General features: G+C 45.5%; 1 protein-coding gene across 2 annotated transcripts in view; it reads left to right on the top strand.

The window, feature by feature from the left end:
- The window catches only part of FGD5 (FYVE, RhoGEF and PH domain containing 5), a 171,587-nt gene that overhangs the window by 24,293 nt on the left and 121,289 nt on the right, over window positions 1-26,005 (top strand). For both annotated transcript variants that reach the window (XM_040358875.1, XM_040358874.1), the window contains exon 3: window positions 22,654-22,783. In XM_040358875.1, coding sequence (XP_040214809.1) covers window positions 22,654-22,783 — 130 coding nt within the window. The remainder of the gene's footprint in view (window positions 1-22,653; window positions 22,784-26,005) is intronic.

The raw sequence follows: 26,005 nt of genomic DNA, 5'->3' as shown, positions 1-26,005 counted from the left end.
CTGCCGATACCGATCCTCATACACACTCCTCTCCATACTAATGTAGATTTAGATTTGTGTACATTCATTTAGGGGTCTGTTCATAAAAATAAAAAAAATAAAAAAATAGTGCATTGCCATTTGTCCAGCAAATTTGAAAAAACAAATGTTCTTTAGGCTCTTGTCTCTTCTAAACGAATGTTTTTCTATTATAGACAGTAAAAAAAAAAAAAAAAATGCAGCATCGTGGCCAATAGATGGAGCTGAGAAGCATAGGAAATACATCGATTTGTGTAACAAGAGATATAGGATCGCCATACCCTATACCACTTATAGCGACACTTCTCTATGATCAACCACTTCCAGCTCAAGCCAATTCTGGCATTTTTCTCCTACATGTAAAAATAAAAAAAAATTTTGCTAGAAAATTACCCAGAACCACTAAACATTTTATTTATTTTTTTATATTTATATATATATATATATATATATATATATATATATATATATATATATATATATATATATATATATATAATTATATATATATAATTATATATATATATATATATATATATATATATATATATGTATAAAATATTTTTATATATATATATATATATATATATATATATATATATATATATAAAATATGTTTTATATATATATATATAAAATATATATTTTAGCAGAATATATATATATATATATATTAGCAGAATATATATATATACAGTATATATATATATATATTTTAGCAGAGACCCTAGGGAATAAAATATATATATATAAAAAATAATATATATATATATATATATATATATATATATATATATTAGCAGAATATATATATATATATATATATATATATATTTTACCAGAATATATATATATATATATATTAGCAGAATATATATATATATATTTTAGCAGAGACCCTAGGGAATAAAATATATATATATATAAAAAATAATATATATATATATATATATATATATATATATTAGCAGAATATATATATATATATATATATATATATATATATTTTTTTAGCAGAATATATATATATATATATATATATATATATTTTAGCAGAGACCCTAGGGAATAAAATGGCGGTCGTTGCAATTTTTTTATATCACACGGTTTTTGCGCAGCAATTTTTCAAATTTTTTTTGGGGGGGGGGGGGGGGGATACACTTTAATGACTTTTAAAGCAAGAAAACACAATTGATAACCCAATTTGTTTTTAAATATAAAAGATGATATTACGCTGAGTAAATAGATACGAAACATGCCGTGCTTTTAAATTGCGCACACTCGCGGAATGGCGCCAAACTTCGGTACTTAAAAATCTTCATAGGCGACGCTTTAAAAATGTTTATGGGTTACCTGTTTAGAGTTACAGAGGAGGTCTTTTTTTTTTAAATATTAATTTTTACTAAATAGTTTGCAAAGTCAAACAGCCCATAGTCTGGATCGCCTTGATTCCATATTTCACTTAGTCAAAAATCTACCAAAAGGCATAACAAAAGAAAGAAAGAACAAAAAATAGCAAAACACATATATACAAAGAAAAAAGGGGGGGGGGGAGAATTCCACAAGCAAATCAATCTATTTCCCTGACAAGCTATCTGGGGAGCTGCTAATTTAAGCCAATTTTCTAATTTTGGGGTGGAAAATATACACTTTAATGAATTTTAAGGCAAGAAAACACAATAGATCACCCGTTTTTTTTTTTTAATATAAAAGATAATGTTACGCCGAGTAAATAGATACGAAACATGCCGTGCTTTTAAATTGCGCACACTCGCGGAATGGCGCCAAACTTCGGTACTTAAAAATCTCCATAGGCGACGCTTTAAAAATGTTTACGGGTTACAGAGGAGGTCTTTTTTTTTTTTAAATATTAGTTTTTACTAAATAGTTTGCAACGTCAAACAGCCCATAGTCTGAATCGCCTTGATCCCATATTTCTCAAGAATCTACCAAAAGGCAAAACAAAAGAAAGAACAAAAAATAGCAAAACACATATATACAAAGAAAAAAGAAAAAAGGGGGGGGGGGGAATTCCACAAGCAAAACAATCTATTTCCCTGACAAGCTATCTGGGGAGCCGCTATTTTAAGTAAATTTTCAAATTTTGGGGGGGGAAAAAATACACTTTAATGAATTTTAAGGCAAGAAAACACAATAGATAACCCGTTTTTTTTTTAAATATAAAAGATGATGTTACGCCGAGTAAATAGATACCAAACATGTCACGCTTTTAAATTGCGCACACTCGTGGAATGGCGCCAAACTTTGGTACTTAAAAATCTCCATAGGCGACGCTTTAAAAATTTTACGGGTTACCTGTTTAGAGTTACAGAGGAGGTAATTTTTTAAATATAAATTTTTATGAAATAGTTTGCAAAGTCAAACAGCCCATAGTCTGGTTCGCCGTGATCCCATATATATCTCAACATTGATGAAGCTTGAGAAGGACAATCTTTTCTTTTCTTTTTTTACCGATTTATGTTTTTTTTTTTTTTTTTTTTTACTTTACATTTTTATTAGCTTTTTAAAGAGCCATCCAAGGAGTGTGAACATTCTTAGTTACAGTAAGGTCCCTTGCACATTGGGGCGTTTTTCATGCGGTACAGTGCTAAAAATAGCGCTGCTATACCGCATGAAAAATCATGCCCTGCAGTGTTCAATGTGAAAGCCCGAAGGCTTTCACATTGAAGCGGTGCGCTAGCAGGAGCGCACCAAAAGTCCTGCTAGCCGCATCTTTACCGCGGTATAGGAGCGATGTGTTCACCGCTCCTATACCGCGCCTTCCCATTGAAATCAATGGGAAAGCGCAGTAATACCGCGGTATTAACCCTTTTTCGGCCGCTAGCGGGGGTTAAAACCTCACCGCTAGCGCCCGAATATCGCGGTAAATACGACGGTATACCGTCACCGCGGCTGCACGCCTCAGTGTGAAACCAGCCTAAGTGTGTTATGGTTAACATTCTTTAGAAGGACAATCTTTTCTAATATTTCGTTTTTTTTTTTTTACCAAAAATATGTAGAAGAATCCGTATCGGCCTAAAATGAGAAAAAAAAAAGTTTTTTTAATATATTTTTGGGGATATTTATTATAGCAAAAAGTAAAAAATATAGATTTTTTTTCTAAATTGACGCTCTATTTTTGTTCATAGAGCAAACATAAATAAGAAAACGCAGAGGTGATCAAATACCACCAAAAGGAATTTGGCGGTGAGGAAAAAAAAGGACGTAAATTTTGTTTGGAAGCCACGTCGCACGACCGCGCAATTGTCAGTTAAAGCGGCGCAGTGCCGAAACGCAAAGAGTGCTCTGGTCTTTGGCCAGGCCAACTGGTCCGGGGCTGAAGTGGTTAAAATCACTACTCCTGTCAGCCTTGCAACAGAAGGAAGGGCGCCACCAAGTAAACCATTTGCGCCCAGGGCAGCCAACCCTCCTGCCCACCCCTTGTCGTATATGAGTTTATGGGGGATGGTGTGTTGGGAACTCCTCGGTCTGCATAATTTATTTATTTATTAAAATGCTTATTGGGAGCGCAGTCATTACCCGAAGGCCTCGATGCGCTCAATTGCGATGTATAAATGATAAGGAACGAATGTTAATATTTCTCACCCATTGCTCAGGGGAATCCCTCCAGGCAGAGCCATGTTTCCTCCCCTCCCTGTTTGGAATGGGATAATCTTATCTGGGCTGCGGAATGCGATCCTGCGCTCTTCCTGTCCCCAGCCTCACGGATGTGTATACTTCTAAGTGTTGTAAATAAGAGATCAAAATAGGTTTGCTTTTCAAGTCCCCCCCCTTTGCTGTGTTCTATCTTAGGGACGGGTTTTGTTTTTTTTCCCCTCCAAAATAACGTTGTTTGCCATTTGGAAGACTCGTCAGCGGCGTTCGTCTAACAGGAAGTCACCCTGGCAGGAGCATAACATCCCCGCCGCCGTTTTTTTTTATACACTTAGCGCTGGCGGCCATGTTGGACGTCCGATTAAAGTGAATACGGTTGGACGTAATTTGCGTTAACGTCGAAACCAATGACGTCCTTGCGACGTCATTTGGAGCAATGCACACTGGGAAATTTAGCGGACGGCGCATGCGCATGCGGGGACGCGCCTGATTAAAATTTTACATGCCCCCTAGCCGCGGAATTTTTATTCCGCCGGGGGATTTACGATATGCCGCTGCAACTTTAGAGGCAAGTGCTTTCTGAATAAAGCAATTGCCTCAAAAACTTGCAGCGGCGTAACGTAAATCAGATAGGTTACGCGGATCTAAAGATCCGCTCACCTATCTGAATCTGGCCCGAAATCTACATTCCTTTCTAGAACAACGGCACCATCTTTATTGAGGCATCATTCAGGCCCCAGCCGGGGGGGCTGATCTGTGTCAGACATTTGTGAACATTTTTTTTCTATAATTGTGTATTTCTGAAGAAGAAGTTTGTGACCCTGAATGATGCCTCAATAAAGATGGTGCCGTTGTTCTAGAAAGGAATGTAGATTTGGGGCCAGATTCAGATAGGTCAGCGGATCTTTAGATCCGCGTAACCTATCTGATTTACGTTACGCCACCGCAAGTTTTTGAGGCAAGTGCTTTATTCAGAAAGCACTTGCCTCTAAAGTTGCGGCGGCGTATCGTAAATCCCCCGGCGGGAATTCAAATTCCGCGGCTAGGGGGCGTGTAAAATTTAAATTAGGCGCGTCCCCGTGCCGAACGAACTGCGCATGCGCCGTCCGCTAAATTCCCCAGTATGCATTGCTCCAAATGACGTCGCAAGGACGTCATTGGTTTCGACGTTAACGCAAATTACGTCCGGCCGTATTCGCGAACGACTTACACAAACGACGTAAAAATTTCAAAACTTGGCGCGGGAACGACGGCCATACTTAACAGAGGATACGCCGCACATACCCCTCATATAGCAGGGGTAACTTTCCGCCGGAAAAAGCCGAACGCAAACAATGTAAAAAAAATGCGCCGGGCGGTCGTTCGTTTCTGAATCGGCGTAAATGCTCATTTGCATATTCGACGCGTAAAAGATACGGAAGCGCCACCTAGCGGCCGGCCTGGAATTGCAGCCTAAGATCCGACGGTGTAACACAGTTACACCTGTCGGATCTTAGGGATATCTATGCGTAACCTGATTCTATGAATCAGGCGCATAGATACGACGGCCGGACTCAGAGATACGCCGTCGTATCTCCAATCTGAATCTGGCCCTTGCTGTCTAAGACTGAACAATTGCTGTATGTGTGAGGCTTTAGTAGTACTGGCAGACAGAATTGTGGTCTAGAGAACTCAAGTGGGGGGGATGGGGGGGGAGGGGGGTGTCTTTCTCTTCTCCATAATACCAGGTTTCATGCGCTCATCACTTTTTATTAACAAGACGCAGATCTGGCGCTTTTGTGATCCCGACAAAGGTTTACAGCTTCATTTACAAGGGGAGTTTTATAGGTGTCTTGCTTTGTGACGTGCCCCCCATTTATTTCATCCTAACCGATCAATTAGAGTTAATGATTGGTGAAATGTACTTCTGGCTCCATACACTTCCTATAAAATATTCCTCACATTGTATAATTGGGCGTGATAATTACCATGCCGGGACTTTAACAGGAACGGAATACTTCAGTGTTGGGCTTATTCAATAATACCAACCAATCAGCAGTCAGCTTTGTTGTCTGGATGGTCTCAAGGGCCTGGGCCTCAAAGAGGAACTGCAGTCTGCTCACATTATTTGTAATAAAAAAAACATCTTTGCCATTCCGAAGCTTCCCTCCACCCACTTTGCATATTATTTTATATAGACTGCGATTCTGTACTTGCCAAATATGCTGCAGAAATCTCCCTCCACTGAGTCTGGCTGCAGCCATTTTAAAGCGGAGCTCCACCCAAAAGTGGAACTTCCGCTTAATCCACTCCTCGCCCCCTTACATGGCATATTTGGCATGTCATTTTTTTGAGGGGGGAGTGGGGGCTTCAAGAGGAGTGGGACTTCCTGTCCCACTTCCTCCTTCCGCCGAGGGGATGCTAAGGCGAATAGTCAGATCGCCTTTTGGCAGCCCCTCCCTGTAGGCGATCGCCTGTCCAATTGGATGGCGCAGCGCCCTTCGCGCATGCGCAGTGATGCTCGTGCATGCGCAGTGGGTGCCCGGCCGTGAAGCCGAAAGCTTGGGCCCCCGAAAGTCTGAATCCAGCTCTGGCTGGAGGGCCTGGGATCATGGGCGTCCGCTTAAATTTTTTCAGGGGGGGGGAGCTTCAATACACAGTCGCATTTAACCCTCTCTTCAAACGCTAGCGGGGGTTAAAAGCGCCCCGTTAGCGGCCGAATAGCGCAGCTGAAACAATGGAAAAGCACCACTTGTTAGCGGCACTTTACCGATAACTCGGCCAGCTGGCAGTGTGAAATAGCTCTTGAGATAATTCAGCTTCACTCCATGCCAATATAAATATAGCCTAGAGAATGTACAGACCCCCCTTCAGCACAGACCCCTCTATTCAGCACAGACCCCACCCATTCAGCACAGATGGACCCCCCTTCAGAACATACCCCCTTCAGCACAGATGGACCCCCCCTTCAGTACAGACCCCCCTTCAGCACAGATGGACCCCCCATTCAGCACAAACCCCCCCTTCACCACAGACAGACCTCCCTCCTCCATTCCATTCAGTACCTCAGATCAGCCATCAGCGTGGCACAGGCAGCAGGTTCCCCCCTGTGTACACATAAACACTGGAGGGGGAGGCGGCTTCACTCTGCTCGCTGTGCCTGTGTGACATCCAGCCAGGGACTGCTCAGACAGCCCACGGCCGTGAGACTCTTCAACACCTTCTCGATTTTACGGGGGGGGGGGTTAATTGCCCCCCCTTGCCCTATGGATCGGACGCTCTTGCCTGGGATGAAGAGTGTGCCGGGTGAGTCCAGGTTTCAATGTCTGCCTGCTGTCTTGATTCGGAATGAATTGGGTATAATAAGTCACTGCCAGCTGTACGCAGGTAGTGCAGACAGCGGCAGAGCCAACGTGTCCGAACATGCAGTAATGGATGAAGTCACGCCGAAAGCTCTGATTAATGTCCATGCCGAACACGCTCGCAGTGAAATAATGACCTGTTTATGGCCCTCGCAGGCTCGTGTTCCTCTCGCTTCCGTTTTGGACGAGGATTGTAATGCTAAGTTGGAACTTTTTGTTTCCTAATGTAACACGGCGAGCCAATTAACCCCATCCTAGCGCTGGCATCCAGGGATCAAACAGACCTTTGTGAGTCGCACCGAGTGACAAAGTGTTCTCAACTGCCAGGATATTTAAAGTTCTTAAAAGAAAAGTAAACATCTGTATGATATCAAACTCATCTCGGCATTCTTGTGATGAAACGTTTAACAAACAATCCATCCAAAAATTGAACTTGCAGATTTGGTAGATGGCGGCGAGTTAAATTACCTAACAGTTTTTTTATGACTGCTGGCGTGATTCCCGCACTTATGTCTCTGGACCTACACGTGTGCCACACCCATTCCCACCCTCCCCTGTTGAATTCTTTATATTTTGAGTAAAATGGGAAGAGTGGGAACACCCCAACTGGGGCAGGAAAACCCACACCTCTGAGATGAACAGGAACACCCTCACCTCCAAAGTGGATATAACACCCACACCTCTGTCTGAGGTGAAACAAACTCACACCCTAAAGGTGGAGATGAACAGTCACACCTTCAAGAGGAACAGGAACACCCTAAGGATGGAGAGGAACAGTCACACTTCCAGGAGGAACATGAACACCCACGCTCTAAAGATGGAGATGAACACTCACACCTTAAGGATGGAGAGGAACAGTCACACCTTCAAGAGGAACAGGAACACCCTAAGGATGGAGATGAACAGTCACACCTCCAAGAGGAACATGAACACCCACGCTCTAAAGATGGAGATGAATACTCACACCCTAAGGATGGAGATGAACAGTCACACCTTCAAGAGGAACAGGAACACCCTAAAGGTGGAGATGAACAGTCACACCTTTAAGAGGAACAGGAACACCCTAAGGATGGAGATGAAGAGTCACACCTTCAAGAGGAACAGGAACACCCTAAAGGTGGAGATGAACAGTCACACCTTCAAGAGGAACATGAACACCCACACTCTAAAGATGGAGATGAACACTCACACCCTAAAGATGGGGATGAACAGTCACACCTTCAAGAGGAACAGGGACACCCTAAAGATGGAGAGGAACAGTCACACCTCCAAGAGGAACATGAACACCCATGCTCTAAAGATGGAGAGGAACAGTCACATCTTTAAGAGGAACTTGAACACCCTAAAGATGGAGATAAACAGTCACACCCTAAAGATGGAGATGAACAGTCACACCTTCAAGAGGAACAGGAACACCCTAAGGATGGAGATGAACAGTCACACCTTCAAGAGGAACATGAACACCCACGCTCTAAAGATGGAGATAAACACTCACACCCTAAAGATGGAGATGAACAGTCACACCTTCAAGAGGAACAGGAACACCCACGCTCTAAAGATGGAGATGAACACTCACAACCTAAGGATGGAGAGGAACAGTCACACCTCCAAGAGGAACATAAACACCCTAAAGATGGGAGATGAACAGTCACACCTTCAAGAGGAACAGGAACACCCTAAAGATGGAGAGGAACAGTCACACCTCCAAGAGGAACATGAACACCCACGCTCTAAAGATGGAGAGGAACAGTCACATCCTTAAGAGGAGCTTAAACACCCTAAATATGGAGATGAACAGTCACACCTTCAAGAGGAACAGGAACACCCTAAAGATGGAGAGGAACAGTCACACCTCCAAGAGGAACATGAACACCCATGCTCTAAAGATGGAGAGGAACAGTCACATCTTCAAGAGGAACAGGAACACCCTAAAGATGAAGATGAACAGTCACACCTTCAAGAGGAACAGGAACACCCTAAAGATGGAGAGGAACACTCACACCTCCAAGAGGAACAGGAACACCCTAAAGATGGAGAGGAACACTCACACCTCCAAGAGGAACATAAACACCCTACAGATGGGAGATGAACAGTCACACCTTCAAGAGGAACATAAACACCCTAAAGATGGGAGATGAACAGTCACACCTCCAAGAGGAACATGAACACCCACGCTCTAAAGACAAAAGAGAAAGGCTACACCTTCAGTGTGAACAGGAAAACCCACACCCTGAAGAAGAATAGGAACACCCACAACACCAAGATGAACAGGAACATCCACACCTTTAAGGTGAACAGGACTGAGTACCCACATCTTCAAGGTGGAAGAGAACATCCGCACCTCCAAGGCGTAAAGGTACACCTACAGCCAGGGCCGCCCTCATACACTTGTAAGGGGCCCGAGCGTCTCAAAGGGCCCGTCGCCTGGTGGGGATGGGAGAAGGCATGTGCGGGGTGCAGAGGAGCTCCATGGATGCTTCTGTATGAATTTGGGTTGGCAGCTGCTTATGCTGCTCTGTGTCATTGAGCTCACTGAGTTTACTGAGTTCACATAGGGCTCTATGCTGCCACCTCTGGCAACTTCCTGCATGTGCACTCCTCGTGTGTGCTGCCTGTACCGTATCCTGGACTCCTGGACTGCAGCTCCTATCTGTTTCTCAGCCACATGTGGAAACAAAAGATGGGACTAGGAAGACCACCTTACAAGTAAAGGCTGTTGTACAAGTGAAAAGGGGGGAGGTTTGTGTCTGTGTGTGTGTACATGTCTGTGTGTGTGTGTGTGTGTGTGTACTAGTGTCATGTATACACATTGAGGGGGGCTGAGAGCATACAGGTGTGAGGGGGGCTGAGAGCATACATGTGTAAGGGGGGGCTGAGGCACTGGAGGACTTGGTGGGATGGCCAGTGGGCGGGCCCTGGGGAATGTTGGTGGTCAGGTTTAGGGAGGGGGGCCCAGGAAAAAAGCTGTGTAAGGGGCCACACAATTTCTGATGACTGGCCTGCCTACAATTCCAAGGTTAACAGAACCATCCACATCTCCAAGAGGAGCAGGAACACCAACACCTCGAGAGTGAACAAAAATACCCACACCCTAAAGATGGACTGGAACAGCCACTCCCTCAAGGTTAACGGGAGTGCCCCAAACTCTAAGATGAATAGGGGTACCCACAACACCAAGATAAACAGGAATATCCACACCTCCAATGTGAACAGGAACACCCACACCTCAAAGGTAACTAGAAAACCTATACATTTTCATTACTCGGGAACACCTACACCTCCTGCAGGAACATGCACACCTTCAACAAGAACACACACATCTCCAAGGTGAACAGAAACTTCTACCTCCTCATGGAACAGGAGCACCCAAACATCCTAAGGGAACAAGATTACCCACATCTTCAAGGTGAACAGGAACACCCATACCCCCAAGGCAAACAAGAACACCCACATGTCCTAGGTAAGCAGGAACACCCACACCATCAAGGTGAACATGAACACCAATAATTCTAAGGTGAGGAAGAGCATCCACACCTCTAAAGTGAACAAGAATACCCACCTGTACCTCCTCGTTGAAAAAAACTCCAATGTGAACAAGATCTCCCACACCTTCAAGGTGAACAGGAACAACCACACCCCCAAGGTGATCAAGAGCACCCACACATTCAAGGTAAATCAGGAACACCCTCACCTCCAAGGTCAACAGGAACACCCCCACCTCCAAGGAGACCAGAAACACCCTCACCTCCAAGGTCAACAGGAACACCCACACCTCCAAGGAGACCAGAAACACCCTCACCTCCAAGGTCAACAGGAACACCCACACCTCCATGGAGACCAGAAACACCCTCACCTCCAAGGTCAACAGGAACACCCACACCTCCAAGGTAATTAGGAAACCTATACCTTTTAGTTACTCAGGAACACCTACACCACCTCATTGAACAGGAACATGCATGCCTTCAACAAGAACACCCACATCTCCAAGGTGAACAGTAACTTATACCTCTACCTCCTCATGGAACAGGATCACCCAAACCTCCAAGGGGAACAAGATTACCCACTTCTTTAAGGTGAACAGGAACACCCATACCCCCAAGGCAAACAAGAACACCCACATCTCCTAGCTGAGCAGGAACACCCTCACCATCAAGGAGAACATGAACACCAATAATTCTAAGGTGAGGAAGAGCATCCACACCTCTAAAGTGAACAAGAATACCCACATCTCCTAGCTGAGCAGGAACACCCTCACCATCCACCATCAAGGTGAACATGAACACCAATAATTCTAAGGTGAGGAAGAGCATCCACACCTCTAAAGTGAACAAGAATACCCACCTGTACCTCCTCGTTGAACAAACCTCCAATGTGAACAAGATCACCCACACGTTCAAGGTGAACTGGAACAACCACACCTCCAAGGTGATCTAGAGCACCCACACGTTCAAGGTGAACAGGACCAACCACAGCTCCAAGGTGATCTAGAGCACCCACACGTTCAAGGTGAACAGGAACAACGTGTTCCAAGGTGATCTAGAGCACCCACACATTCAAGGTGAACAGGAATGCACTCACTCCAAGGTGAACAGGAACACCCTCACCTCCAAGGTGAACAAGAACACCCTCACCTCCAAGGTGAACAGGAACACCCTCACCTCCAAGGTCAACAGGAACACCCACAACTCCAGGGTGATCAAGAGCACCCACACCCCCAAGGTCAACAAGAACACCTACACCTCCAAGGTGAACAAGAACACCCACACCTCTAAGGTGAACAGGAACACCAGTACCTCTAAAGTAAGCAGGAACAAGCCGGGGTGATTATCCAGTTCTCCCAGGGTCCCAAAATCCAGACTTTGCTAGTTATAATTGTATAAAAAAATGTAACCATTGGATGAAGAACTTTTAGAAGTTTAAGTTTTTTTAGCATGAGGCCAGTCATAGACAATGCAATAGTTGCAAGAAAAACTACCAGTTTGAAGCATCAGAGGAGAATGTTGTTGTGCAGGGAGATTTTCCAGAACAGAATATGTTGCCAGCACAAGTCCATTAAAGTCCAGTTTTTAATAGAAAAGCAAAAATCGCACCCAGAATACAATTTTATGGAGGTGTGACAGACAAGCCTTTTTGAAGCGGTCCTATGTGACTTTAAACATTTAAATCTCTGGCATAGTGAATGCTATATTTACTTGATGGACCAAGGTGTACTGCCAACATATTCTATTCCTGTTTGTCCCAGTGCCGATCGTTGGTGGCCACAACAGCCAACTGGAGAGGTTGGATCCAGTATGTAGTGTGATGGGAATATACGGATTCATGAAAGAGCCATATGATTATTACTGTCAGTGTAGTAGGAGTATCACAGCAGGTAATAGTACTTGTGGGATCCTTGCATGTAAGGGCAGATAGCCCTCTACCAAATGTTCTTGGTGAGGCCAAGCCAAGAACTGCTTCTCAGCCCATTTCCATATTTCCATAAATAAAGGGCAGATTGGCTCATGGTAAGATTTGAATGTGCGACCTTCATGATTCTTATCAGACTCAGCAATTTCTGGATTGTGATTGGAATGAAAGAAGGACTTCTTGTACAGTTAGATGCCTAAATGACCTTTTCAGAAGCATTTACCAAACCGGTATAGAGATGGTCCTCAAACTATTGTTTTTTTTTGAGTCTTTACCCTTACAAACCATTGTCCGGGGTTTGGAGTGCAAGAATTAACCCTTTGCTGCACTATTCAAAGAGGTGAAGGGGTTAAGAGGGCATTGTTTCGGCGGCCTTGGCTCGGCGTGGTCCTGACTCCTGGGTGTGCCGCCCAGGCCCCACGTCAGCCTCCTGCAGTTCATTGCCAGGTTATCTCTGGGGAGGAAAACGCTCCCTGTTTACAGGAAATGCAGCACAAGGGGTCTGCGGCGCGGTGGGAAAGGCGTGTGCAGTAACAAGGATGCTGATTGCTGGTAACCCCTACTTTGCCATAGTGCTAACATGCAGGCCATTTTTTTTCTCAAAAAGTTGGGAGGTGTGTGTGTGTGCTCACATGCAGTTAGTGTTGTAATGTGTACTTCCTCGCAGTTAGCGTTGGCACTGGTTGGATCATGAAGTTACTTTTGGTTGGGTGTACCCTTGTGACAATTTCATTTGGTGTCATCTCATTTAGTTAGCATTGCTTGGGTGTACTTACATGAAGTTAGAATTGTTTGTGTGTACTTTCATGAAGTTAGCATTGCTTGGATGTACTCTTGAGAAGTTGGCATTGGTCGGGTGTACTTTCAGGAAGTTAGTTCTGGTTGGTTGGGTGTACTATCATAAAGTTAGCATTGTTTGGGTGTACTGATATAATGTTAACATTGTTCAAGTATATGACATTGGTTGGATATACTCTCAGGAACTAATTTCAGGTTGGGTATACTCTCATGAAGTTAACATTGCTTGGGTGTACTCTCAAGAAGTTGGCATTGGTTGGGTGTATTCTCGTGAGGTTCACATTTGTTGGATGTACATTTATAAAGTTAACAATGGTTGGGTGCACTCTCATGAAGTTAGAATTGCTTTGATGTACACTTATGAGATTAGCATTGGCTTTGTACACTCTCCTGAAGTTAGCATTGATTGGGTGTACTTTTGTGAAGTTAGCTTTGGTTGGGTGAACTCTCCTGAAGTTAGATTTGCTTGGATGTACTCTCTTGAATGTATCTTTGGTTGGGTGTACTGTCATGAAGTAAGCACTGCTTGGGTGTACTCTCATTTAGATTGCACTACATGGTTGTCCTCTCATTTACTTAGCATTGCTTGGGTGTACTCTCATGAAATACAGTAACATTGCTTGCGTATAAAGTTAGAATAGTTTGGCTGTACTTTTGTGAAGTTAACATTGCTTGGATGTATTCTCAGGAAGTTGGCATTGGTTGTTTTTTTTTCAGGAAGTTACTTCTGGTTGGTTGGTTGTACTATCATAAAGTTAGCATTGCTTGGGTGTACTCACATGGTGTTAATATTGTTCAAGTATATTCTCATGAAGTTAGCGTTGATTGAGTATACTTTCATGAAGTCAACATGCTTGGGTGTACTCTCAGGAAGTTGACATTGATTTGGTGTACTCAACAGGAAGTTGACATTGCTTGGGTGTACTCAACAGGAATTTGACATTGGTTGGATATACCCTCAAGAAGTTCGCATTGGTTGGGTGTATTCTAGTGAGGTTCACATTGGTTGGGTGTACATTTATGAAGTTAGCAATGGTTTGGATGTACACTCATGAGATTAGCATTGGCTTTGTATACTCTCCTAAAGTTAGCATTGGTTGCGTGTACTTTTGTGAAGTTAGCTTTGGTTGTGTGCACTCTCGTAAAGTTAGAATTGCTTGGATGTACACTCATGAGATTAGCATTGGTTTTGTAACCTCTCCTGAATTTAGCATTGGTTGGGTGCACTCTTGTGACATTAGAATTGCTTAGATGTACACTAAGGAACTTAGCATTGGCTTTGTACACTCTCCTGAAGTTAGCATTGGTTGGGTATACTTTTTTGAAGTTAGCTTTGTTCGGGTTCACTCTCCAGAAGTTAGAATTGCCTGGATGTACTCTTGTGCAGTTGAAGTTGGTTGTGTGCACTCTCTTGAAGTTAGAATTGCATTGGATGTTCTCTCTTTAATTTTGCTTTCGTTAGGTGTACTGTCATGGGTGTACTCTCATTTAGATTGCACTGCTTGGGTGTCCTCTCATTTACTTAGCATTGCTTGGGTGTACTCTCATGAAGTTAGAGTAACATTGCTTGGGTGTACTCACATGAAGTTAGAATTGTTTGTGTGTACTTTCATGAAGTTAACATTGATTGGATGTACTCTCGGGAAGTTGGCATTGGCCGTGTATACTTTCAGGAAGTTAGTTCTGGTTGGTTGGTTGGGTGTACTACCATAAAGTTAGCATTGTTTGGGTGTACGCACATGATTTTAACATTGTTCAAGTACATGCTCATAAAGTTAGCGTTGGTTGGGTATACCCTCATGAAGTTAACATTGCTTGGGTGCACTTTTTAGGAAGTTGACATTGGTTGGGTTTACTATCAGAAAGTTATTGCTGGTTGGGTATAATCTCAGGAAGTCCACATTGCTTAGGTGTACTCTCAAGAAGTTGGCATTGGTTGGGTGAACATTTATGAAGTTAGCAATGGTTGGGTGCACTCTTATGCCGCGTACAGACGATTGGAAATTCCAAAAAACAAAACCGTGGATTTTTTTCCGACGAATGTTGGCTCAAACTTGTCTTGCATACACACTTTTGCACAAATGTTGTTGGAAATTCCGAGCGCCAAGAACGCGGTGACGAATAACGCGTACAACGAAACTATTAAAGGGAAGTTGAATACCAGTCGTGTTAGTAGAAGTTCGGTGAGAGACCCCTCGCGCTTTTCAGCCTCGTGCTTTTCAGTCTGTTACAGCGTGACGAATGTGCGATCCCCATTACGTACGCTAGTTTTACCAGACCGAGCGCTTCCGTCTCGTACTTGATTCAGAGCATGCGTGGAATTTGTGCGTCGGAATTGTCCACACACAATCGGAATTTACAAGAACGGATTTTGTTGTCGGAAAATTTGAGAACCAGCTCTCACATTTTTTCCTGTCGGAGATCACGACAGCAAATGTCCGATGGAGCCTACACATGCTCGGAATTTCCGACAAAAAGCTCCCATCAGACATTTGTTGTCGGAAATTGTGTGTACGCCGCATTAGAATTGCTTGGATGTACACTCATGAGATTAGCATTGGCTTGTATACTCTCCTAAAGTTAGCATTGGTTGGGTGTACTTTTGTGAAGTTATTTTTGGTTGGGTGCACTCTTGTGAGGTTAGAATTGCTTGGATGAACTCTCTCGAATTTAGCTTTGGATGTGTGTACTGTCGGAAGTAAACACTGCTTGGGTATATTCTCATTCAGTTCAAATGTACAGTATGTAAACTCTTCAATGAACTTCACTTATAAGTTTCCCTTTGGCCTGTTAAATATTCCATTGAATGTATTTTGTTTGCTTGATAAGTGCAAAAAAATCTGTTGATCCTGCTAGAAATCTTCTTTCAATAATTTCCTGCGCTCTCTGCCAGAACTGCTGTTATCTCTTATCATTGTTTACAGCTGTCTCTGTGGACTACAACAAAAAACACCTCCCTCTATGTTAGAGCCGGTTCACACTGGGGCGGCACGACTTCGGGGGCGACTCGGCAAGTCGTCCTGAAGACGATTTCAGAGGCGACTTGCAATATGACTTTTGTATAGAAGTCAATGCAAGTCGCCTCGAGTCGCCCCCGCTCTATTGATACGCCGGCGTAATTTCAAAATTCCCGCGTCGTATCTTTGTTTTGAATCCTCAAAACAAGATACGACGGCATCTGGGTTAGATCCGACAGACGTACGTCTTCGTACGCCTTCGGATCTTAAATGCAATTTTTCGACGTCCGCTAGGTGGCGTTCCCGTCGTAATCCGCGTCGAGTATGCAAATTAGCTATTTCCTAAGATCCACGAACGTACGAGCGGCCGTCGCATTCTTTTACGTCGTTTCCATTCAGCTTTTTACGGCGTATAGTTAAAGCTGCGTACTCAATGTTAAGTATGGCCGTCGTTCCCGCGTATAATTTTGAAAATTTTACGACTTTTGCGTAAGTCGTCCGTGAATGGGGCTGGACGCCATTTACGTTCACGCCGAAAACAATGACGTCCTTGCGACGTCATTTGGAGCAATGCATCCTGGGAGTTTTGACGGACGGGGCATGCGCAGTTCGTTCGGCGCGGGGACGCGCTTCATTTAAATGAAACACGCCCCCTACTCGCCGCATTTGAATTCCGCGCCCTTACGCCGCGAGAGATACCCTACGCCGCCGTAACTTACGCCGCAAATTCTTTCAGGATTCAAAGAATAGCAAAGTAAGTTACAGCGGCGTAGCGTATCTCACATACGCTGCGCCCACGCAGATGTATGTGGATCTGCCCCATTGAATTTTAAATAATTGTTGTTGCCGTTAGTCTCACTAGTCATGGGGGGGTTCCTCTCATTTGATAAAAGATAAAAATCCTGACCAAAAAAAACGAATGCAGCCGCCACATCTAAGAAACTGCAATTTATTACACCTTTTTTTGGGGGTTTGGCTACACTTTAATCTGGGTCCAGTGTGCTCACGTGCAGTTACTGTTGTTTCGCTGTACTGGTATGCAACGATGGCTCGGCTGATGAGCTTGCTCTCTCTGGTGGGCCATCAGTTTGTCTTCTGGCTCCCTTGGTAGTTGCCCATCTTCATTCAGCCCCCCAGCTGCAATCTGCTCTCACTCAGCCATGACATTACAACGAACGGAAGAATCATCCGAGGATTAAACCGTCCATAGAGACCCCCAGCTCCAGGCTTCTCCTGTGTTTTACTGGCTGGAAATGTAAAAGCTCAGCTCTATCTGACACATCAGCAGAAGAATCCCCTCCGAATCCATTGTTAACCCCTCGCCGTACTGCATGTCCGAGTAGTGGAACGTTTATAAAACTTAGAGTGCTTTCACAGTGAAAGCGCCCGGGCGTCAGCGCGTCACCGTCGTTTTTGTGCTGCTTTTAAAAGTGCCCCACTAGCAGGGCCGGCCCTACCATGGGACCCGATGGTACCATTGTACCAGGCAGCACTTTCAGGGGGGCAGCAAATTTCCTGCCTGCCCGCCATCCCATTCCGCCAGCTCCGCTCTCCACTCCACTGTGGGGCAAATTGCCGCCCGACCGCTCCTCCCGTTCCGCTCTCCGCTCCACTGTGGGGTTAATTGCATGAATAGAGCCATAACAGGTCCTTCTTATACTTCTATATACATGTATAGAGCCACGATAGGTCCACTTTAGTTATCATGATATAAAATAATGGATGTGGGGGCATTTTGGTGGGCGTAATTTTTTTTTGGGGGGGGCAGCATTTCATTCTTGGTACCAGGCAGCACAATGTCTTGGGCCGGCACTGCCCACTAGCGCCCGAAAAAGGGTTAAAAGTGCCCGCAAAGCGTCGCTACTGTGGAGCTTTGCCAGCGGTTCGCTGCCACTGCCCGTTGATTTCAATGGGCAGGGGCGTTTTAGGAGCGGTGTATACACACCACCCCTAAAGCGCTGCAAAGAAGCTGCTTGCAGGACTTTTTTGGACTCCCTGCCAGCGCAGCGCCCCAGTGTGAAAGGCGGGGCCGATCCTAGGGTCACAGGTGCCTGGGTGCAGAAATATTTCTGTTGCCCCCACATGGGCGTGGTCATTTTACTAACTCCTCCCCTTTACAAATGCACTTTATTGGGACCTGGATGGATTAAAACTAGCCGCGCTTTACTGCCGACGCCCCCCGCACTGTCAGTGTGAAAGGGCTCTTGGTACATCTCATTATACATCACATCTGTAGACAGACTACTGAGGTGCAGGCAGGGGCGGACTGACCATTGAGGCACTCGGGCACTGCCTCCTGGCATGCCCAAGATTTTAGCTGCCCCACCTCTGCACTGCCTCCTGGCGTGGTGACCATCTGTAAGCCCGGGGGTCCCATAATCTTCTATTGCCCGGGGGCCCTATGAGTTGTCAGTCCGCCCCTGGGTGCAGGTAGGGACATGGGCTGTATACCCTATGCAATCTATCATGCCATAAAACATCTAGAGCAGGGGCAGCCCAGAGCACGTGTAAAGGGATTCTGGGGATGCCATCCCCCAGTACACTGAACACTGAGACTCACCTCGGTTCTCTTTCTGTACAGCTCGAGATAGAGATGGGAGGGGGAGGCATTCCAACTGGAGTTGGATGGAGACAGTGCGGTATCCAAGACTCTCAGTGTGAGGAATTCATTCCTGCACATCAGCACTCAGCAGCCACTGAAAACTAGAACCCTCGTGTCAGGAAGAGGAGCGGCCCCTCCCCCGAGCACTGCCAGGCTGGACGGGCTGCCCTATGCTCACACACCAGTTGTGGACGGACACACACCTATGCTCAGAACACTAGTTCTGGATGGTCACAAACAAGGAGAGAAGGAGGGAGGGGAGAACTCTGGCACTTTGACGCCCCCACCTCTGCAGGCGCCTGGGTGCAAAGCACCCTGTGCACCCTGCCTAGGATCGGCCCTGGTGAAAGGGGCCTGAGTATGAAAGGTTCCCTTCTGTTCTGAGACAACACCCTAGATCAGGGGTGCCCAACCTTTTGAAGAGAGCGGGCCACTTAAGCGACTTGATAACTGGCCGCGGGCCACAATGAGCGGAGCAGGCGGATGGCAGGTCAGTGTCTGCTCTGTATATGCCGAGCGGACACAGACACAACCCACTATACTTTTTTTGCGCATTGGATTAGATTGGAGGCAGGACACAAGTTGGTTTACATCTGCCACTCCTTAGAGGTGAACGGAGGGTTCATTTGGGTCAGACTGACCGTGTGAAAGGGGCCCAAGTCTGCTTTCACACAAATGCGCTGCAGTTTACCCGCACCAAGCTCGCAGAAGTCTATGGCTCAGTGCAGGTAACCCGCAGGTGCACTGCTCCGCGGATCAGTTTGAAAGCAGCCTATTAACCACTGCAGAACAGATATGCCCATATATACACTGTGGCCCGGATTCAGATACATTTACGTATTTCAGATACGTTACGCCGCCATAACTTAGGGCGCAAGTTCCGTATTCAGAAAGAACTTGCGCCCTAAGTTACGGCGGCGTAACCTATGTGGGCCGGCGTAAGCCCGCCTAATTCAAATGGGGATGTTGTGGGCGTGTTTTATTTAAATTTAACATGACCCCGCGTATTTTACGTTTTTTGTGAATGGCGCATGCGCCGTTCGTGAAAAAATCCCAGTGCGCATGCTCGAAATTACGCCGCAAGTCGTCATTGCTTTAGACGTGAACGTAACTTACGTACAGCCCTATTCGCGAACGACTTACGCAAATGACGTAAAATTTTCAAAACTCGGCGCGGGAACGACATCCATACTAAACATTAGCTACGCCTCATATAGCAGGGGTAACTATACGCCGGAAAAAGCCTAACGTAAACGACGTAAAAAAATGCGCCGGCCGGACGTACGTTTCTGAATCGGCTTATCTACCTAATTAGCATATTCATTGCGTTAATATACGGAAGCACCACCTAGCGGCCAGCGTAAATATGCAGCCTAAGATACGACGGTGTAAGACACTTACGCCGGTCGGATCTTAGGGAAATCTATGCGTAACTGATTCTACGAATCAGGCGCATAGATACGACCCGTACACTCAGAGTTACAACGGCGTATCCGGAGATACACCGACGTAAACTCTTTCTGAATCCGAGTCTGCATCCCTTTAGATGTGATTTCCTATTGTGAATATCTCACCACAAATGACATTTTTATTCAAATTTTTATGTGACCCCGCGTATCTTAAGTTTTTTCCGAACGGCGCATGCGCCGTTTGTGAAAGAATCCCAGTGCGCATGCTCGAAATGACGCCGTAAATCGTCATTGCTTTCGACGTGAACGTAAATTAGGTCCAGCACTATTCGCGAACGACTTATGCAAACGACATAAAAATTTCAAAATTCGACGCGGGAACAGCGTCCATACTTAACATAGGATACCCCTCATATAGCAGGGGTAACTTTACGTCAGAAAAAGCCTAGCGTAAACAACGTAAACAAATGCACCGGGCGGACGTAGGTTTCTGAATCGCCGTATCTACCTAATTAGCATATTCCTCGCGTAAATATGCAGCCTAAGATACGACGGTGTAAGACACTTACGCCGGTCGGATCTTAGGGAAATCTATGCGTAACTGATTCTATGAATCAGGCGCATAGATACGACGCCGCAACTTAGAGATACAACGGCGTATCCGGAGATACGCCGTCGTATCTCGTATCTGAATCCGGCCCCATGTGTGCGTGTAAAGGCAGGCGTCCCAATACTTTTGACCATATAGTGTATCTGGTGCTGGAGTCATTTTAAATATAGATGTTGAAGCCAAACCGGCGAGCCTTCACAAAAGCCCCCGTTTTATTTTTTATTTTTTTTGGAACTGCCGTCCGATTAAAGTCCCACCAGCAGAGCCGCGGCAGGTGCATTGTTAACGTCGCACTTTGAGCCGCTAACATTTGTAGTTGGGGAACTAAATCTTGTTAATGAAGTCCGCGGAATGACGGGGGCCCCACGCGGAGAAAACATATTTTAAACAGCTGCTGTATGCGGGGGCCACGTGATCCAATAAGCGCACGCCGGGGCAGCAGCGCGCCGAGGCTGGCACTCGTGGAGATGCAATTAAATCCTCATCTCGGAAGATCGCGGGGCAAATTTTTGTGACCGCGCAAGTGTAGATAATAATTCTGGGAGAAGGCCCCCGTCTGCCGCGGAAGCCATGACAATAAATACTAATGATGGAAGGGCGGCCATTTTCACGGCGAGGGGTTATTGCTATCCTAGGCGGTAATCTATAATGTTATTATTGAGGGGACGGTGGATATTACATCCCTGGGGGCGCAAACTGATATAGAAACACGCAATGCGTGAAAACAGCGTCCAATTAGGAGACACTTCCTGAGACAAGGCTGGGGTGGGCAGGTGGGGGGTTATTATCCGAATCACTGATATCCTTCATACAGGAAAGATATATGACTGTGACCATGTACAGATATCTATATTTAAAGTGACTCCAGCCCCAGATACACTATATAGTCAAAAGTATTGTGACGCCTAAAGTATTGTAAAGTCTAAGGCCCAGATTCTCGTATATGGGCGTAAAACTGTGCGGGCGTAACGTATCTGATTTACGTTACGCCGCCGCAAGTTTTACAGGCAAGTGCTTTATTCACAAAGAACTTGCCTGTAAAGTTGCGGCAGCTTAGCGTAAATCACCCGGCGCAAGCCCGCCTAATTCAAATTGGCCGGGTAGGGGGCGTGTAGCATTTAAATTAGGCCCGTTCCCGCGCCGAACGTACTGCGCATGTGCCGTCCGGAAAATATCCCAGGGTGCATTGCTCCAAATGACGTTGCAAGGATGTCATTGGTTTCGACGTGAACGTAAATGGCGTCCAGCCCCATTCACGGACGACTTACGCAAACAACATAAATTTTAAAATTTCGACGCGGGAACGACGGTCATACTTAACATTGGTTGCCCCTCGTATAGCAGGGGAAACTTTACGCCGCGCAAAACTAACGTAAGCGACGTAACTTCACTGCGTCGACCGCGCATACGTACGGGAATTCGCGTATTTAGCTAACTTGCATACTCGATGGGGAAAACAACGGAGGCGACACCTAGCGGCAAAAAAAAAATTGCATTTAAGATCCGACAGCGTAAGAGCCTTACGCCTGTCGGATCTAATGGATATCTATGCGTAACTGATTCTAAGAATCAGTCGCATAGATACGACGGCCCAGATTAGGACTTACGACGGCGTACATTGCGTTGCGCCGTCGTAAGCCCTTTGAGAATCTGGGCCTTAGTCTAAAGGACAATAAACTGGCCCTTTGTTTAAAAAGTTTGGAGACCCCTGGTCTATCACATAACATCCCAATAAAATACATTGACGTAATTGGTTGTAACGTGACAAAATGTGGAACATTTCAAAGGGTATGAATACTTTTTCAAGGCACTGTAGATAATTCCAATGTAGATTTGATGAATGGAAAGTTGTTTAGGTGTAAGGTGTTCATAAGATCTATTGCTTTGCTGCTTGCAGTGCCTACACTGAACCATACAAAGTGTGCCCCATTCCGATGGGCAACGCCGAGGACGTCACCTCCGACGAAGAGCAGAAGAGTTCTGAAGATGAAGAGAGCAGCTCGGGCGGAAGTGGCGGCCCGCATAAGGTAACTTTTGTTTGGTATCATTATAAACATTTATTATAGGACATGGAATTCCCAAAGCATGATGGCTTAGCTAAAGAGACAGCCCTGCAGTGCAAACTTGCTTTACAGCTCCCTTTCTCTGGTTGAAACTTCAGCTGTTTGATAGAAGTGAGGTGCTGTGATGACTCAAGTTTAATAACCAGTGGGCCTTTACTGTTATATCGCTGCTGAAAATCTTTTGTTTTATCTAAAAAATATAATCCTAGATTCGTATGGCGGCTTTACGTTGTGCGGGCGTAGCGTATCTTATTTACGCTACGCCGCCGCTACTTAGAGAGGCAAATGCTGTATTCACAAAGCACTTGCGTCTTAAGTTACGGCGGCGTAGCGTAAATCGGCCGGCGTAAGCGCGCATAATTCAAATTAGGCAGGTCGTGGGCGTGTTGTATTTAAATTAAGCGTGACCCCATGTGGATGCATGGCCGAACGAACGGCGCATGCTCAGTATCACGTCGTATTTACGCCCAAAGATACGCCGGCTCAATGCCTGTGACGTGAACATAACCTACGCACAGCCCCATTCACGTACGACTTACGTAAACGACGTAAAAAGATACGCTTGTTCCGACGTCCATACCTTGCATGGGCTGCGCCACCTAGAGACCTGCTTTATCTTTACGCCGGCGTATGTCTTACGTAAACGGCTTAACTAATTGCGACGGGCGTACGTACATTTGTGAATCGGCGTATCTTGCTCATTTACATATTCGACGCGGAAATCAACGGAATGCGCCACCTAGCGGCCAGCGTAAATATGCACCTCAAGATACGACGGCGTAGGAGACTTACGACGGCGTAGGAGACTTACGCCGCTCGTATCTTGGCCAAATCTATGCGTAACTGATTCTATGAATCAGGCGCATAGATACGACGGCGCCCATTCGGACTTACGACGGCGTATCTGGAGATACGCCGTCGTAAGTCTTTGAGAATCTGGGCCAGAGTCTACATCCCTTTAGATGTGATTTCCTATTGTGAATATCTCACCACAAATGACATTTTTGTTGCAGGGGATGCCCACAATTCTGAATTGTATCTTAGTGCAGACTTCTGGGGAAATCAGTGAGCCAATCACACAAGCAGGAAATTACATTTCTGGGGGGGGGGGGGGGGGGATGCATTTCACCAAAACCTAGAGAAAAGTCACAGAAAATCTCCAAATTGTTGCCGAAATGAAAACTCCAAATTTCTCTCAACCAGCAATGGCTTCCCTCTGCCCGTCTCCGTCCTTCATCCTTTGCTCTTTCGCACCTTCTTCTTCTTCTCAGGACTCGTAACTTACGATGTACCGGAGGGAGATCGGCGCGGTGCCGTCTGGCAGTCTCTCCATGTCCAGCCAATGAATAATAGATGGCTTCCATCACACCGTCTGCTTACACGGAGCTGCCAGCCATCCTTCACACGAGCTGTCACAATGTTATTATATTACAATGGCCGAGTCAGCAGTCCGCGGGCTCTGCGTAGGTTAATGCCTGCGTCGCCCTTTTTCTTCCTCCGATATTTATATATAGTGGCAGGAAGCTAAAGTCAGATTATCCTCCGTGCCAGCAGGTGTGACATCTGCCGCCGACACGGCTCCGTATATATCACACACACGACACGGGCAACTTTCAGCCCTGCGGACGTTGAATGGTTTCACAAACCCAATTTCCTGGCTGGTATAACAAAAATATGGACATGGGCGTCGGAGGTCTGGCAGGATGAGTTTTCGTTCCCTGGGCCAACGCTAATAAGATATGTTGGGCTGGTAGCCCTGAGTGGAGATATTCCATCGTTCAGACATCGATCAAAGCAGTACATTCAGTCTGTGACACATGGTGGGTGTTATAGGTACCCGCCACCCCTTCATATTGGAGACCACAACGTCTGGCATAGGGAAGTCCTTTAGAACCAATTTCCTTTGCAGATGAGTGGAAGATGTGATACCATCATAGGCGTGCGCACAGGGTGTGCCAGGTGTGCCTGGGCACACCCTAATCACCCTGTGTGGTGCAGATTGCCCCGAAATATACTGCGTTAAACCTGCACTAACGCACAGAAAAATACAGCATTAAACGGCACATAACACACTGAAATATACAACATTAAACGTGCACTAACGCACAGAAATATGCTGCATTAAATGTGCAGTAACACACTGGAATATACTGCGTTAAACATGCAGTAATGCACAGAAATATACTGCGTTAAGCGTGCAGTAGCACACAGAAATAGACCCCAGATATTTCACCAAAGCTCCCTAATGGGGCTCCTAAAATAAAGTAAATATATAATAAAAATAAAAAACTACTGACACTGTCCACTGCCCTACTGACACCATCAGTATACTGTATATACACATGCAAATATGTTTGAGCTTTGGGGTGCACACCCTAATGCAATAGGCTGCGCACACCTATGGATACCATGAAAGGGTTAGATCGTTGTGTTTCCTCCGGGACTAGTTGGTTGTGTTAGCGTTTGCCTTCTAGGGCTAATGGCTTGTGTCTGTGTTTGCCCCCCCCCCAGGGGTGTTTGATTGTGCTCGTCCCCCATGACTAATTGTCATTACATGCGCCTGAGGGCTAGTGGGTTGTGCTTGCCTTTTCCCTTCCCCAGAGCTAGTTGGTGTTTGCCCTCAGGGCTAGTTGGCTGTGTTTGCATTGATCCCCAGAACTGGTTGGCTGTGTCTGCATTTGACAGTCTCATTGGTTGTGTTTTTATTTGCCCTCTGGGTTTAATTGCTAGTATTTGCCCATCCAGTGCTCCTTGGTTGTGTTTGCATTTGCCCCCCTGGCCTAATGTGTTGGGTTGGTGTTTGCCCCAAGGGCCTGTTGGTTTTGTGTTTGATTTTGCCCCCAGGGCTATTTGGTTCTGCTGGCCCTCAGGGCTACCACAGCCAACTAGCCCTCAGGTGCAAACACAGCCAATCAGATCTTGGGGGCACACACAAACACAACCAACCAGACTTTGATGGAAACGCAAACACAACCAATTTGGTTGTGTTTGAGTTTTCCATCAAGGTCTATTGGTTGTGTTTGTGTGTGCCCCCAAGATCTGATTGGCTGTGTTTGCGCCTGAGGGCTAGTTGGTTGTGCTTGCCGTTCACCTTCTCCAGAGCTAGTTGATTGTGTTTGCCACCCCTGGCTGGTTGGCTGTGTTTGCATGTTTTTATTTGTCCTCCAGGGTTAATTACTTTTGCCT

This window comes from Rana temporaria, chromosome 7 (genome assembly GCF_905171775.1).
Source record: "Rana temporaria chromosome 7, aRanTem1.1, whole genome shotgun sequence".
NCBI lineage: Eukaryota > Metazoa > Chordata > Amphibia > Anura > Ranidae > Rana > Rana temporaria.
The sequence above is the reverse complement of the archived record's forward strand: the minus strand, read 5'-3'. Positions and strand labels throughout refer to the sequence as shown.